The 15896-nt window shown below is 37.2% G+C and overlaps 2 protein-coding genes across 2 annotated transcripts; both read right to left on the reverse strand.

Annotated features, from left to right (window-relative positions):
- Nucleotides 1-250: 250 nt before the first annotated feature.
- LOC128861426 (larval cuticle protein 65Ag1-like) lies at nt 251-960 on the reverse strand. Its single transcript, XM_054099562.1, has one exon. It carries the CDS (start codon nt 885-887, stop codon nt 579-581), a length of 309 nt encoding a protein of 102 aa, XP_053955537.1. The 5' UTR covers nt 888-960; the 3' UTR covers nt 251-578.
- Nucleotides 961-9765: 8805 nt separating this feature from the next.
- On the reverse strand, nt 9766-10307 carry LOC128861427 (larval cuticle protein 65Ag1-like). Its single transcript, XM_054099563.1, has 2 exons — nt 10154-10307; nt 9766-10019 (listed from the first exon to the last, which is right to left on the reverse strand). The coding sequence occupies exons 1-2, from the start codon at nt 10270-10272 to the stop codon at nt 9821-9823; spliced, it is 318 nt and encodes a 105-aa protein (XP_053955538.1). The 5' UTR covers nt 10273-10307; the 3' UTR covers nt 9766-9820.
- Nucleotides 10308-15896: the final 5589 nt, after the last annotated feature.

Below are 15896 nucleotides of genomic sequence, written 5' to 3' on the forward strand. Positions count from 1 at the left end.
CTACCCTGTTAATGTTTTGTGCCCGAGGTTTTAAACTAAAAAAGATACAAAACAATCATCAGCAAACCGTTTCGAAAAACGAAACTCGATTACCGTACTAAATGTGTAGATGCTTTTAAAATCAGAGCCTTCAAAGCTACTTCAAGGCAACTGTTTTTATATGTATGTATTCATATATATTCCGGATGAATATATTAAAGATGGTATCGGTAAATCAGCTGACTTATGTTTTTTCTTTTGTAGTGTTCATGTGGCTGTCAGAGGAAGCCATTCTTTGTTTTTTATTTTGCCAATACTTTTCTTTGACAATCAAATGTACAAAACTTTGTTGTTGGTCTAGTGCCATCTTTAATGAATACGCCTTGGTACAAATTGTTACTTTTCGTTTTCTAAAATATTCAATACACAACTTCGTTTGTCTTTTTGGTAAAAAAATATATTAAAGCGCTTATTTTTTTCGTTCAAACTTCAAACTTTTTCGTTCAAAATTTAAACAACACTTGTAAAAATAATACACAATCAAAAACACTCTGTATACCGGCATCCTTATTGCTGTGCTAACTAAATGAATTTTTAATTTAAGCTACGGGCAAATGAGCGCCTTGGGGCTGGAATCCATTTTCATCGGCAATGTAGTTGACTGTGTATGTCACACCATCATCGGCAACAAAGCTATATGAACCCTTTACGACGATGGCCTCATCTTCGCTGCCGACATTCTTGAGCTGGCCTTCTTCATCGTGCTGCGAACCATCGCTAGTTGCGTAACCGAAACGGTATCCCTCGGGTTGGACATCGGAATCCTGGCGCACGATTTCCACTTGCTGTGCTGGAGGAGCAGCCAAAGCCACGGCGAAGAGAGCAACAAAAACAATAACGAATTTCATATTGATAAGTTTTGATTGTAATGGATTACTGGCGCTGGCAGCTGAGCTGTGGTTCACTGTTTACTGTGTTTGATTGAATGACAAATTCATATTCTATCGCATGCTTTTTATACTATTACTAAATTTTCGATAGATTTTCAAGTTCATCTTCTAAAGCAAGTCTAACCGTGGATTTTCAATTACAGTTCGTTGAGAGTAAAGCCAGATTGTTTGTTTTTGCTGTTTTACCTACTTTTGATGAATGCGTCTCTGTTGTACGTAAGTATGTAATAGTTGTGGGTATTGACTAATTGCTTCACAGTGTCATTATCTGTGGACCGTTGAAGCGAGGCGATACATTGGATCAGTGCAACCAAAAACAGTAAGCTTATTCATTTCCTCGACTTGGATAAGCATAAACAAAATGTGTGTTAAATTTGTATATTTATTTCTTCTATGTCTACGCAGATTTTCTTTGGCTTTTCGACTTTTTGATTTTTTGACTTTTTGTGTTTTTGCCGTAAATGCGCCTTTTGAACTGTTGTACGGTACATGTTTGTGTGTTGTAAACAAGTTTAAATCTTCTTCATCATAACTATTTTTTGTTTGTTTTTGGTTGTTACTTGTCTTGTTTTCAATGAATTTTTTTGCATTAGTTTTTGTCTTGAATCCAAATTAAGCTGATATTGTTTATATTTTTAATTTCTTCTCCGACGCTAAGATTTGTGTTGCCATGTGCAGATCGCAGTGCCAATGTTATTTATTATATATTTTATGAAATCATAATTCACGCCTTTACGATGTAGCAAGGCTATGCAGGTTGTAGTATTTTAAGGTGTTGGAAAACAAGCTGCGCACACGCGCAATCTTGACTTGTTAAAGAAACAAACAACTTAAACTCAAATAAATATAAGTTGATATGTGGTATCTAAGTATGCAGGTAGAGTGTTCAATAAGAAACATCTGCATCTGCCTATTAATTTTGAAGTTTTGGAAGTTTATTTTACCGAACAGTAGATCATGTTCGGCCTAGTGAGTAGCTGATGGTCGATTGTTGTTTAGAAAAGATGATGAGTTAAAACAGCTATGTATATTTTTGCAGCAAGTTGACAATAAACTACTCATGTCATTGAAACCTGCCGAGTATGGTATGCATTTTAGCACTCGATAAAGGACAATGATTTATAGTAATATAGTTTCATACGTGAATATCTGTAATCGCTTGGAACAACAGATTTGATGATAAGTATGCGAATAGTTGGCCAAGATCAATGCCACGAGAGTTAACCACAACAACGCAAGGCGGATAGATATTGGTTGACGGATGCCCGGTGGAATTCGTTGAAAGCTTCTGCCTCGGCTGCATCATCACGGCAGATGGTGGAGCAGATGAAGATGTCAACTGCAGGCTAAACAAAGAAAAGGCGGTATTCGGGCGAATGCATATGGTATGGGGGAGTTTGCAAATCTCCAGACGTACTAAACTACGATTATTCGGCTCCATCGTAAAGGCAGTATTATTGTATGGAAACACGGCTGGTTTCTAACCCCATCACACAGGGGCTACAATTATTCATCAACAAATGCCTTCGCATCATCTGCAGAATGTTCTGGCCAAACACCATCAGTAACGACGCACTGTGGAGATTAACAAACGAGGAACCCATTCTTAGGCAAATCAAACGCAGAAAGTGGGGATGCATAGGTCACACACTGCGAAAAATACTTGGAGAAGGTCGATGCTGCGCGAACTAGGAGATGCCGACATCTCATGGGGCGGTGCAAAAACAACAGCGCAGATCCGTGTACAACAGAAGAGTCTTGTCGAGGCCATATGCCCCCGAGAGGAGTGAACAAGGAGAAAAATAAAATGCGAATAGTTGGAGAAGTATTTTCAATACACGTAGCGTTGTTGATTTTAAGGAACTTATAAGTCTACGAATGCAGCGCGGTTTATTATTACTGCCCATCCATACATAATTCTGCAGATAATCTAGCACTTTTTTCACATTAATCTTTTTTGTACATATTAAAACAGGAAACATTGGAAACGTTAATTTGGTTTCGAAGACTAATAAATAAATGTCTGTTGGGTAATTTCGGAAATTTTCAGCTAACCAATTAAAAAAATGATAAAATGGTGTTAGTGTTATTTAACAACAATCAAATCGTATTCATTTAAGAGAGTTACGAGCGTAACGCAATAAGTTTTTAAAGATGTCACTTTAATATAAGACAAAAATACGTTTTATTTTTCAAGATTGTTTAAATTTAGTTCCCTCAAGTAACTATCCAGGTAACATGTGCGCGTGAGCTGACCCAAAGTTTCAACGTTAATGTAGGCATACACCTAGGCTCAGCTTTCTTCTCTTTATTCGGGTATGGACTTCCTTTCGCGTAAAGTACAAAGCAACCTTCCTTAGACAGTGCTGTATGCTGATGCTGTAGCCCTTCTAGCGCGCACCTAAGCGATTCTCTTAGAAAATCTGAACCGGTGGGTTACTGTCCTTGAATCGAACGGATTACGAGTAAGCCGCACAAAGACCGGAGCAATGGAGTTTCATTTTGTCACAGCGAGTTGTGAACGTTCAGCTCTTACAATAACACGGTGCAACACTGAAAATACACCCGACAAATGACACACTGTAGGTTGTTTATATGGTCGAATAATGCATAATTAAATGTTAAATAATGTTTAATCAAATAAAAATCAGAACTAACTAGTTTGAATAATTACTTGTTGTACATCATTTGAAAGGTCTGACAATATCATTTTCAAAACATATAAAATATTGAAAATCGGTGAAAAAATGACTGAGATATCCGTAGATTACCGCGCAAAGTCTGAAAAAACGGTTTTTTATAAATAAATAAAAATTGGAGGGTACAACAAAAATAACAAAAATATTTTTATGCATTATTCGACCATATAAGCAACCTACAGTGTGTAATTTGTCAGGTGTATTTCGTTTTTTTTTTTGTGGCACAGTGTAATTAATGCTCCTCTCAAAATAGGTCATAGCTTTAAATATTTGGGCTCGCATGTCAGCGAAGATGGCACCTTCGAAAAAATTGCTCATCTAATTCAATGTGGATGGCAAAGCTGGAGGGCAGCCTCCGGGTCCTGTGCTATAAGAAAATTCCACAGAAATGAAAAGAAAAAATCTACAAAAGCGGCGTTACACTGTTGGACAAGATTCAAAACACTTTTATTCTTGGTAGCAATAAAGGTGATCCAATCAGCACTTAGCTCCAGGAAAACCATCTACGGTGTTGCGGTCATTTAATGAGAAGACCAGAGTATCACGCAGGGAGCAAGTGTTGCAGATGGAAGTAGCGAAAGGATTGCCAGGCAGATCATCACAAACAAGGAGAGCCGACCCGAAGGCTAGTTTAAAGAAGGAGTTTAAATTTAGTTCTCTACACTTCAACTGCTTTCCAAATAAAAGGATTTCTCGAGAGGCTTGTATTATCGATGATCACAACACTTCTAGATCTCTGACGTGTTGCGCTGAATTGATGTTTTGTTCATTGTAACGACATGGTATAAAAGGCGCGTAAAGCCTGCAGCTTGTTAAAGTTCGGGCAGGCTAACTCAGTGTTTAACGTGGATTTTCATACGTATTGACGACGTCTGGTGTGGGGAGATCAGATCCCTTGACGTCACTTGCGCTGGTAAGAGCGCACAGTGCGGCCGATTCCCGAAAAGTTGGCCAAAATTCAAAAAATTAAGTAATTGATTCAAAATTTCTTACTCGGGGGTTGTCGGGGTCGCTGATTACGAATTTGATCTTAAAATTTTGAAAATCCACCCCCTTCCACCCCTATTGGCCACCCCCTCACGTGAAATAGCGTATATTCTAGAACATAATCAAGATGCATGTTAATTTATGTTTTCAGGGTCGCTGATTACGAATTTGATCTTAAAATTTTGAAAATCCACCCCCTTCCACTCCTATTGGCCACCCCCTCACGTGAAATAGCGTATATTCTAGAACATAATCAAGATGCATGTTAATTTATGTTTTCGGGGTCGCTGATTACGAATTTGATCTTAAAATTTTAAAAATCCACCCCCTTCCACCCCTATTGGCCACCCCCTCACGTGAAATAGCGTATATTCTAGAACATAATCAAGATGCATGTTAATTTATGTTTTCAGGGTCGCTGATTACGAATTTGATCTTAAAATTTTGAAAATCCACCCCCTTCCACTCCTATTGGCCACCCCCTCACGTGAAATAGCGTATATTCAAGAACATTATCAAGATGCATGTAAATTTATATGTTTTCGGGGTCGCAAGGTAGCAAGTGGTAGCAGCTTTATTCAGTAACCATTACTTTTTTGAGTGACCTTTAATAGGTTTCAAAGCAGCTTATGACGGCGTTGTATTACTATACAGTTTGAAAACTCAAATTTTATAAAAAAAATTGCAAAAAATGTATCTACGTATTGCTGCAGCTAAAAATTTTGTGTCGAGGTATTGATATATACTAAAGATTTCTCGTATTTTACTAACCTTCCGAAGATGATTCCATTTAGTTTTGTTCAATTTACTCCATTACAAAATCTTTCAAATGTGTACAACTTTCACTATTCATCGACAGTAATACGATGCTCAAACGAAGGCCACGTTGCGACTGAAAATACAGAGGATACTTAGGGTACAGGACGTTGCTATGAACGGTTTTCACTTCTCAAGGCATTACTGTAGCCAACCCAAGGACAAAAAAACTCTATCTAGAAACTTTTTTTTCGACTTTTGGCCAGCTTTTTGGGAATCGGCCGCACTGTGGAGCGTATCAAAATAGCTAAGCTAGAGTTGGATGGATCCAGTCGATCGCGAAGAATCTAGTATAATTTTTCAAGCTTATGCTTGGTTTGGGTGATAGATTTTTGCGTAAAGAAGAAAATCGAAATTACATTAGAGAGTTCCGTAGGAAAAATAGTCCGTGTTCCTTTGAAAAATGCTCTTTTACGAGCCAATTATGTGGTTCGAGGTGGCAACACCATCTATTCTAATTTTCAGGGACTACTTTATCGTATATCACAAACTTTCAGAAGGTTTAAGTATATGGTACATTAGGACCTATCCACATCATACGCAGTTGGAAAGCAACATACCTATCTCGTGATACTACTTGGACCAACTCCAAGGTTAACTGCCTAGATTAAAACAATTATAGTACATCGTTTAGTATAACGTTCAAGAACGTTCTTCAGAGCAGGAAGATACCTGTAGTAGAAAGGTTGTTAGCGAATTGTAAGCTATATTTCTATTTAGTTTCAGTCCATAAGGGCATTGAAGGAAGGGCACGGAACAACGGGGTCCCTCTACCCTCGTATTATACGTTTTTCTATTCTCGGTCTCTATTTTCAACGAACTACCAAAGCCAATACGAATATAATACAACGAACTAGTCGACAACATGATCAGAAAATCAACAAGAATGCTAAGCGAGCGTGTGAGCGTTATCGAACTTGAACGGTATGGCCCTTGAGGAAAGCTAATATCATTTTACAAGACTGAATTGTGAACAGACGCAGTCCGTATAATATGGACATTATAACAATTTACCAAATCGCGAACGAACCGTGATAGGTATTGTGGTGTAAAGCAGCCGAACTGAATGAAGATTTTAATTCTCATTTCAAAAAAAAGCACGCCCTTTTCGCCGGTTTATATCTATTCATATCGGATGTCAATTCTGGTTTCAATAAACGTAAACGTATACATATATCCGGAAGGTCCAGTTGAGGCTAAGTATCTTTTTGTTAAGACCAGGTATAATATAATTTTGTAATTAATATAACTTTTTTTTTCTTGTTCACTCCCCTCGGGAGCATAGGGCCTCGACAAAACACAGTCTTGCGTTTGTTGCGTTCATCTATTTTGCTTTCTGGCAGCATAGGTAGGATTAGTCTGTTACTACCAATCCTAAATAGTGGGAATGCCCACCTGTCGTTGCTTAGGAACAACTACTTCTAATTGTTCAGAGAGCCATCTGTGTTTCACATCTTTGTGCCAGAAGGATCACACAACAGATGGTTGAGGACTTCGCTAAATTTTGGTGTGCCTGCGCTATTTCCGCGATTGTCCGCTTCCTCTTGCTGGCACCTCTGATGCAATGTGCAACTGTGTCTTTTTCTTTGCTTTAGCAGCCAAAATTCAAGTAATGCGCTGACTTTTGTGCGGGAGTAAGGATTGGAAGGAAAAGATTTTTGGGGTTGAGGAATGGAATTTCTTTTTAGGACCTAGGAAAGCAAGTAAGTTTGGAAAAGTGCGAGGGCCGTGCTTTACGTGTTTCTTTGTAATGAGCCTCATTAAATAATAAAGGCCTCTGTTGCTGAGTGGTTCTCGGTTGGTCACGTGTTGCGGTACTGAAGGCCAGAAACATTAAATTATAGAAGAAGGTGTTCTAAAGGGTTGCTACTCGGCTTGCAAAGATAAACCTCTGGCTGCCACGGGAAAAATACTTCTTCTTCTTAGAAAGTTTTCATCCACGAACTTTTCAGCCGAATTCTCTAATTCTATAATTTTAATAAAAAAAAATTATCATCCACAAAAGAGGAGTATCAAAACGGGTTAAACTGTTGATGTGCAATAGTTGGTGCATTAGCCCCGAAATTACTCGAGAACTATTTGGATGATCCTATTTTGGATTAACCTCATTGATGCCTTAGTGGCAATTCTATCATATGAGGGCTACACTATATATTGCATGCTTCTGATTCGATTATTTATACCATGGGCTTGTGCTCAAGCATTTCGTTGCAAATTAGTGTAAGTTAATAGATTTAAGATTTTAGTTTATTTACTTCTGCGCCCAATATCGTAATTTAAGTTTGACATATTAACTTCCAGATCCATGACACAGTGTGTGTAAGTTTTATGTGGACTTTTTGAAAATATTACTGCTTACATATGACGGTTCAGTTGACGGTCAATCCAAAAAAATGATATTCGACTAACGGAAGTAGACTCTTAATTTATTGGCTTATTTGGCCAACAGCTGAGAGCTGAGAGAGATAAAGTCACGAGTTCGAGATTCAGCAATTCGTTTAAACATACAATTTTTCGCTCAATGTTAGCCTCACTATTTTTCCATGTAAGTAAAATATGTCACACTCATTTGAATTACGAATGCATTTTATTTCACCAACAAATGAAGATCTCAATGAAATGAAGTTGGAAGGTTAATTGAAATTGATAAGCGCATATGTAGAGTTATAATCAAATAATTTTTAGGTCTTTCGAAGTTCACAGTATGCTGCTAAATTGTATGATATAAAAAAAATTTATTTAAAGTTTTATATGACTCGTTCATTTTGAATGGTTTAAATTCCAAAATTTTGTTACATTAATAAAAATTTGAAATACTGCCAGCCTATGTATGTATGATACTTATATGTGAAGATGGGCTTCGTGGTAAATTAACTTAAGCCAACTAAGGCATGGCGTGGACCGGGTGCTAGGGAATTGGATTCGTTCGATGCTGGCCCAAAGAATCGTTACGGTGCGAGCAATGGAAGTTCTGCTGGTGTCATCCAGCGTTAATAGAGGTTATCTCCAAGGCGGTGTGCTGTCTCCATTGCTCTGGTGCATGGTGACCGATCCTGTGCTCACCACCTTAAACGATTCGGGAGTCTACGCACAAGCATATGTGGATGATGTTGCCTGATTGGTAACAGGCTCTTCGCTTATGAACATCTGTAGGAAAGTGCAGAAAACTCTGGATATGACTGACACTTGGTGCTGTGCGAATGGGCTATCGGCAAACCCCACCAAGACTGCTATTATCCTCCTCACCAGAAGGAGGAAGTTAGATGGACTCGTTCTACCTAAGCTAAAAGGAGTCACAATCCAGCTATCCAAAGAAATTAAATTTCTTGAAGTAATTCTTGATAGTAAACTCCACTGACAGCCTTCTGTGGCCATCTGTTGCACCGGAGCTTTTCCGACTACTTCAGGCCCGGCATTAAATGCTCGGTTAGTCAACCACCACGTGATGTTTTCATCCAAGGAGAGGCCTTGAAGGCCATCTGCAGGCTGAAACCCAATGGGAATTCGTACGGCCCGTGTCCGGCATTGGACAACAGAGTAGGCATGGACACCGATTCAACGATCCTCGCCATGCCGATTGGCTCCATGCCATTCAGAGTCGTGCTTGACAAGAGATATAGTGTGGTGCAGTCTGAAAATCAGCCCGGCAAACACTGTTTTCGCATTTTCACGGATGGCTCGAGGACCGACCACAGCTCCGGCTTTGGGGTCTACGTGGAATCCAGCTTGGCAAAGCTGCACTTTGCTCTTGGAATGCATGCATCTGTGTTACTGTTCAAGAAGCGATGAACTTTGTTGTGGAAAACAGATGGAGAGGCAGATCTGTATGTGTATGTAGCGACAACAAAGCTGCGCTCATGACCTTAGACGGCCCCTCAACCACTGTAAGTCACGGTTAGCGAAGGCGTTACTCTGCCTCACAAGCGAGCTTGGTAGGCTGAGAGAGGCTGCAGAAGGACAAAACTGATCAGAGGTGCAGCCTTCAAAATGTTTAAGCCACGAATTTTCTTTCAGTTAATTTTGTTTTCTTTAACTTTCATGAAAAAAAACAGTAACAGAGCAGAACAAAGCACCTTCTCATTAGAAACTTGGGAGAGGTTTTGTGTCCAAAATGTTTAAGCCACGAATTTTCTTTCAGTTAATTTTGTTTTCTTTAATTTTCATGATTTTGGAAAAAAAAAACAGTAACAGAGCAGAACAAAGCACCTTCTCATTAGAAACTTGGGAGAGGTTTTGTGTCCTTATACGAAGGCTTATATTTTCATAACAAAAATGAGTTTAAAAGTTATAAAACAAAACTGCCTTTTTTAATTTATTTTATTAAACATCATTTTTACCTTAGACCTAATAACAGTTCCACACAATCACACTCAAAAAATAAGTGCCGACTTAAGCCACAGGGGCGACTGGCAAATGAGCACCTTGTGGTTGGAAACCATTCTCATCAGCGATGTAGTTGACAGTGTAGGTCTGACCATCATCAGCAACGAAGGAGTAAGAGCCATGGGCAACAATGTGTTCATCCTCAGCACCAGGGTTAACCAAATGACCATCTTCTTGCTTGGCTGTGCCATCGCTGGTCTTCAGGCTGTAATATTATATAAAAATGAACAGTTAGCGGGGTTTTAGCAGGGTAATTCTCAAATTTAGTGCGTTTTGGTGGATGGAAAAAGGTACATTCTAAGTCAGGACTGTGGCTAAGTTGTTAAAGTGATAACTTACGAGTAGCTGTATTGTTCTGGCTCGACATCAGATTTCAATTCCAGGATCTCCACTTCAGGGGCAGCTGGGGCAGCATAAGCCAAAGCGAAGAGAGCGACGAAAACGATAACGAATTTCATTTTGATAATTTTTTGTTTGCTGGTTGTGCAGACTACCGAATCAGGTTACTGTATGTTGCAAACGACGTATCGATTTTGTGCTTTTATACTAAATTCGGTGTCAAATTGTGTTTGTGGAATTCTTGAAAACTACTAAACTAATAAATGAATTTCATTAATTAGTAAACTTGATTTGTTTGTGCGCTCTGCGTTTATTTGTTAATCAGCTAGAAGAACCATTGTAATTTTTTTTATTTTGTAAATATATTCATATATTTTAGTATGGTTGAATAGGTCTACTTTATTCGCTAAAGTTTAGTTGAAGCTTTTAAAATATGAGGAACTATTTTGATTTTGATATAAATATGAGTATTAAGTATAGGAGAAGGGCATAAACGGGCTGGCAAACAATAAAGATATTAAGGTTTAGAATTCATGAAACTTATGCTAGTTCAAATACAAGCACATTTTTGTAGTTCATAAGAATACATACATACACTTGTAGATTCTGCTATTTCAATTTTTTATTATTATTACTTCTTATCTCTGGTTCAACTTAGTGAAAAAGTGTAAAATTGTAGGTATTATTGTAAATGGTTCAAATTGTTGGTTTGAGCTTAGTGCTGGACAGGAAATGTCTACTAATGTTAAACCGGAGGCTTTATATGGTGCTGTTATTTTGGACTGTAGTTATTTAATCATATTTGAGGCGAATATTTGTGTAAAAATAATCTTAGTACGGAACGCGTCGATTTCACGGAATTCAAACTTTGCAATAAAATATCTCGAAATGCAATAAAATATCCCGCTAGATCGATTTTAACCGTTTTGCATCATTAATTAATCATTCCTTCCAAAGAGTTTATACACATTGGTACTTTTCTTAAGCCTTCCAATACTTTTATTTGACTTTTAACGCGTACGTTTAGTAAAAGAAAAAAAGATAAGATGACTTTGTTTTCCTCAGATCTGCATGAATCAGAAAATTTCATCCTTACTGTATATAAAATTAAGCCAAAAGGATGACTGTAATAATTTGTTTACACCATTTGCACATTTTGTTAGCTTCATTTATCGATTTACATATGAAAATTTGGAATATTATGTGATAAAGGCAGAGTCTTTCGAGTTCGAGTGTATTTTTAGTAGCATTTAGAATAATAGATAATCTATAATTTAGTGAAATAAGTTCGGGTTCGCTGAAGAATCGTATAAAGAACAAAAATGCACTACGAAAATTGTTGATTTGTGAAAACCATTAGGGGTGAACTTTGCCTTCACCGTTTTATCCTAAAATTTTTGAAGTACCTCTTATTGTTTGTAGTTTTGAAGGCACCCATAGATCGATCCATTTTTTGATTTCTTCATATAAATGAAATGCTGATCAGCCATAACATATACCATAGATCGAAACATACATAGCCAGATGGCTATTATTTTGCAGATTAAATTTGTAACCATTTTTTGCTATTAAACGTTTGAAATTAAAAAAAAGTCTCATTTCATAGGTATCTACCTGGTATGTATGTACATGTGATAGTTTGAGGGATCAATATCTGGAGAGCACGACAGGTGAGATAAGATCTTCCATTTCAGTGTTTCTATGTAAGTTATCTATATGTATGGAGGATATTTTTTCACGCCTCTCTTGATTTGAATGGTTCATAATATAATACATCAATCAGCGTAATTCTCACACTTATATTTCTGACAAGCAGGTAGTTTTTGGTTAATTTATCTACGTGGGGGGAGCATCATCTTGCTGAAGAATAAACTCGACTAAGGGCATACATGAAAGAAAGTTTTATTCCACAATAATAATGTGCTTCAGCTTCTACAGTGCCAACGATCAAAATAATGCCTTCGTAGCTGTGCTGTCGACACGCAGCATCGTACGCCATAATGCTTGATGGATGATAGAGTATTTTTAATTTTCTAATCGCATTATAAGTGTCGCATCAACTAAAACGTTGAATTTAATAATTCAGATTCAACGCCGCATAGTTAGTTGAAGTTTTTACAATGTAAAGGTTATTATATTCACAATTATCCTGATCCTGAAGCTATGGAATTGTAGAAACCGCATAAATGTCGTATAATTGGTAGTAGTAACATATTATATTTACCTATTCAATACTTCAAATATATTTAACAACATTGGAAATTCATATAATATTTAATTTTTTATTGCAAGAATTTAATAACTAAAAAGGGCGTAAAATAAATAGATATAAGGGACGAAACTAATATTTAACTAAGTCTTAAGAAAACAATATAAACTAATATTTAATAGCTTGTAAGCCCTCTGTTATATATTTTAACTGGTACTAGTCGACGTGGCATCGAATTAACGAGTGACTGAAGAACACTACGTGTAAGGACGTTTTTTGTTCATTCCTCTTGCTTTTATAGCTTTTTTAAGGTGCAACAGGCTATTCCCAGAATAAGGAATTAGGAGTCCCATCACAGTTGGTTCCTTTAACAATGCTTACGCAGAAAGGCACGAAAGGAAGAGTTTCTATACGACAAAATATGACGAGCTTATTTAATATTAACAGTGGTGTTAAACAAGGTGATGCCTTCCCTCTTCAATCTAGTTTTGCATTATCCTATTAAAGACTTCGCAGGATCGGGACATCTATTTTCCAAGTCCGGTCTGATTATAGTATAGATGAACGATAAAGCCAATGTCGCCCATAGTAGACGCTGCCTAGACGATATCTTCCTAGCGATAGAAAACAATGCGAGATTGGTGCGTTGATGCAAACTCGCTATTTGTAAATCGCTTATTTGACCCGTGTTGACCTTCGGTGCACTGAAATATGTATACAAATATCACGCAATCGCTACAACAAGAAATAAAATCTTAACGAAAGCACTTGTCCCCAATAAGTTTTTTTTTTCATTAACTCAAATTTCAAGCAACGCTTAAACATAACGGGACTTAAAGCAAAAGGCAAAATAACTTAAACTGTAAGGTAACTCTAGAAAATATTATGCAGCTTTTTGAGAAGAAAAATTATGAGGTCGGTTTGTTCCGTATTTCCACTGGGTCAATATGCACGAGTTGTGTGCAGCCAATAGCAGCTTTGTTTAAAAGTTGTGGCAAAGGTACTTAAGCTAATACATCGGAAACAATAAATGTTCGAGGTAGTAACTCATTTTTATACTTTGAAAGTGCATCTTAGCTAGAGAAAAAATCATTGTTCACCATTAACAACAGAACGCAACGTATTACATTTTCTCAGACTGAGATCATAAAACAATGCAAGCGTACACTTAACTGACGCACAATTACCGGTTGAAGAATTTGGCTCAGCTGTAGAATTTACCGTAAGCTCGTTTACCCCACCTTTTTTGTGCGTTACAACTTTTGTCATATTCCAATTTTCTTATATTCTCTTCGAAGCGACTTCAAAGCTGTCTTTAGCCTATTTTTTGGAAGGTTTTATACTTTTATACTTTTGAAGTGCCAAAAGTGGATAAACAAAACGAAAGTCCTCTGTACGAAACTTGTTAAACTTTCAGAAAAGTTGAAAAGTGAAAAAATTATTACAGTTTTTATTCTCAAAACAAGATCGGTATATTTTTGTAATAAGTAATGTGGGTTTTGAAGTTTGTACTTTGAACACACCAGAAGGTAAGCAAGCACATAAGAGGTCGCCCCTCGGCAAGTAATATCAAACCCCCGAGTGTATTTTTGCCATGAAAAAGCTCCTAATATAAAACCAGCTGCTGTTCGGAGTCGGTATAAAACTTTAGGCCCTTCCACATCTCAAATAGTAGGACGAGTTCGGCCAAGCACCCAACAAAGTTCTTAATCACCAATTATTATTATTATATACAGGTATTGCAATGCAAAATTTTTTTAATTATTTAATTTGTTCAGCTCGCAACACAGTACTTTTCTGCTACACCGATATTGAATAAAGTATATGTATATATAATGCTTCAACAATTAGCCTGAAAATTTCCGCAAAATAGAACATATTATTTTATAGAAAATTACCCTAATGGACTGAAATTCTCTAAAAAATGGGAAAATTACCCTATACAATGTACAACTTATGGTAAAGGAGGTGTTGTAATGATATCTTTCATATTTCACTTTTAAAGTTATTGTATGCATTCGATCCCTTCTTTAGATGAATTAGCATACGAAATCACAATATACCTACGAGGGGACTCAACGTATTCTCAGTATTACCGGGGGAAACTAAAATAAATTTATTTATATTAATAAATTGTTACTGTAATTAATAAACTGTTACAATAAAATACTAGTTATTCAGTAATTCTCAGTGAAAGAAGATTGTAATCAGAGAAAAGAACAATGGGGAAAACAAGTTGCTGGTTGGCTTCCTGACAATGCTCCGGCTCTTTCAGCACGTGTTTCGAAGTCCGCTGTACCAGACTGTAACTTTGAAGAAATCAGTCATCCAAGCAACCCAAATCTGGCGCCTAGTGATTACTTTTTGTTAGTAAATTTGGAAAATACAATACTTTTTGTGGAAAAACTTTTTGTGACGAGCTTAAGGTGGCAATAAACGCATATTTTTCGAGCAAGGGCAGAATCTTGCGTCTTTTTTTGAGCGTATTGAAAAACTAATTTCAATAAATAAGTGAATAAGTGAAAAATAATAATATAGGTATATGCCCTAATATTAATGATACCGAAAATTATGGAACACCCCTGAACAAGTCTCTTTATATATATTTCTAGAATGAATTTTTCTATTTGTGAATTTTTGAATATAATTATATCAGACTTATATTTACATAGAGTTTATGTTAAAGAACATTAGGCAATATAATTCACTTTTTCAATTCTTTAACATGCAGAATATGTCGGGATATTCTGGGGATTGTTTAACAAAGCATAACATTGACAAAAGCCAAAAGAAATATGGCGTGCTAAATATTTTATTAGGAAAGACTTTATCTCTCTCACTCTATCGCCGCCTGGCTATCAGTCCAAATGTAGATATCATCTTCTGGTATCGCATTACACTATACCAGTGTCATGGCTTTCATTATTACCATCAGTTCAGCCTGAAAAACACCTCCGTCCACCCTGTTATCGAGCTTTGAGCCATCTGTGTATTAATGGATGAACTCGCCCTGTCTTACCACGTCTCGTTCCCACTCTTCCCTCGAGGGTAGGAGGGTCACGAACGTTGTGGTGGCAAGTATAGGCGGGACTGTATAGACCACCTGTTCGGGAAGCACCACCGTGCCATCCAGGATTTCACCGTGACCATAGTATGTATTTGACCACTTACTTAAAGTGCTCAGCCTTATTGCTGCACTGCGCGCTATGTTCTTTTCCGGAAGGAAGTTTAATATCAAATATAGTGCTTTTGATGGTGTTGTTGACATTGCACCGGTTATAAGTCTTTGAAGCCTATCAACTCTTTTAATGTTCACGCCTTTCTCCAGGGCATTCCACCATATTGCAATACTGTAGTAGGGAATTGGTCTAACTACTGCTGTGTACAACCAGTGAATCATTCTGGGTTTCAAACCCCATTTTTCCCCAATGAGCCTTTCGCCGAAGTATAGCGCCGTCGTAGCTTTGCGTACTCCATCTGCGACTGTGAGCCCCCAATTTAGCTTCCTATCCAGTACAAGTCCTAGCTATTTAG

Source organism: Anastrepha ludens, chromosome 4, assembly GCF_028408465.1.
Source record: "Anastrepha ludens isolate Willacy chromosome 4, idAnaLude1.1, whole genome shotgun sequence".
In the NCBI taxonomy this organism is placed as follows: Eukaryota; Metazoa; Arthropoda; class Insecta; order Diptera; family Tephritidae; genus Anastrepha; species Anastrepha ludens.

What these genes read in the sequence shown, in the direction of transcription:
- LOC128861426 (XM_054099562.1), bottom strand. Translation starts at nt 887, where the DNA reads ATGAAATTCGTTATTGTTTTTGTTGCTCTCTTCGCCGTGGCTTTGGCT.
- LOC128861427 (XM_054099563.1), bottom strand. Translation starts at nt 10,272, where the DNA reads ATGAAATTCGTTATCGTTTTCGTCGCTCTCTTCGCTTTGGCTTATGCT. An exon ending in CCAGAACAATACAGCTACTC is followed by an intron (nt 10,020 to 10,153) that starts GTAAGTTATCAC and finishes ATAATATTACAG; the next exon opens with CCTGAAGACCAGCGATGGCA.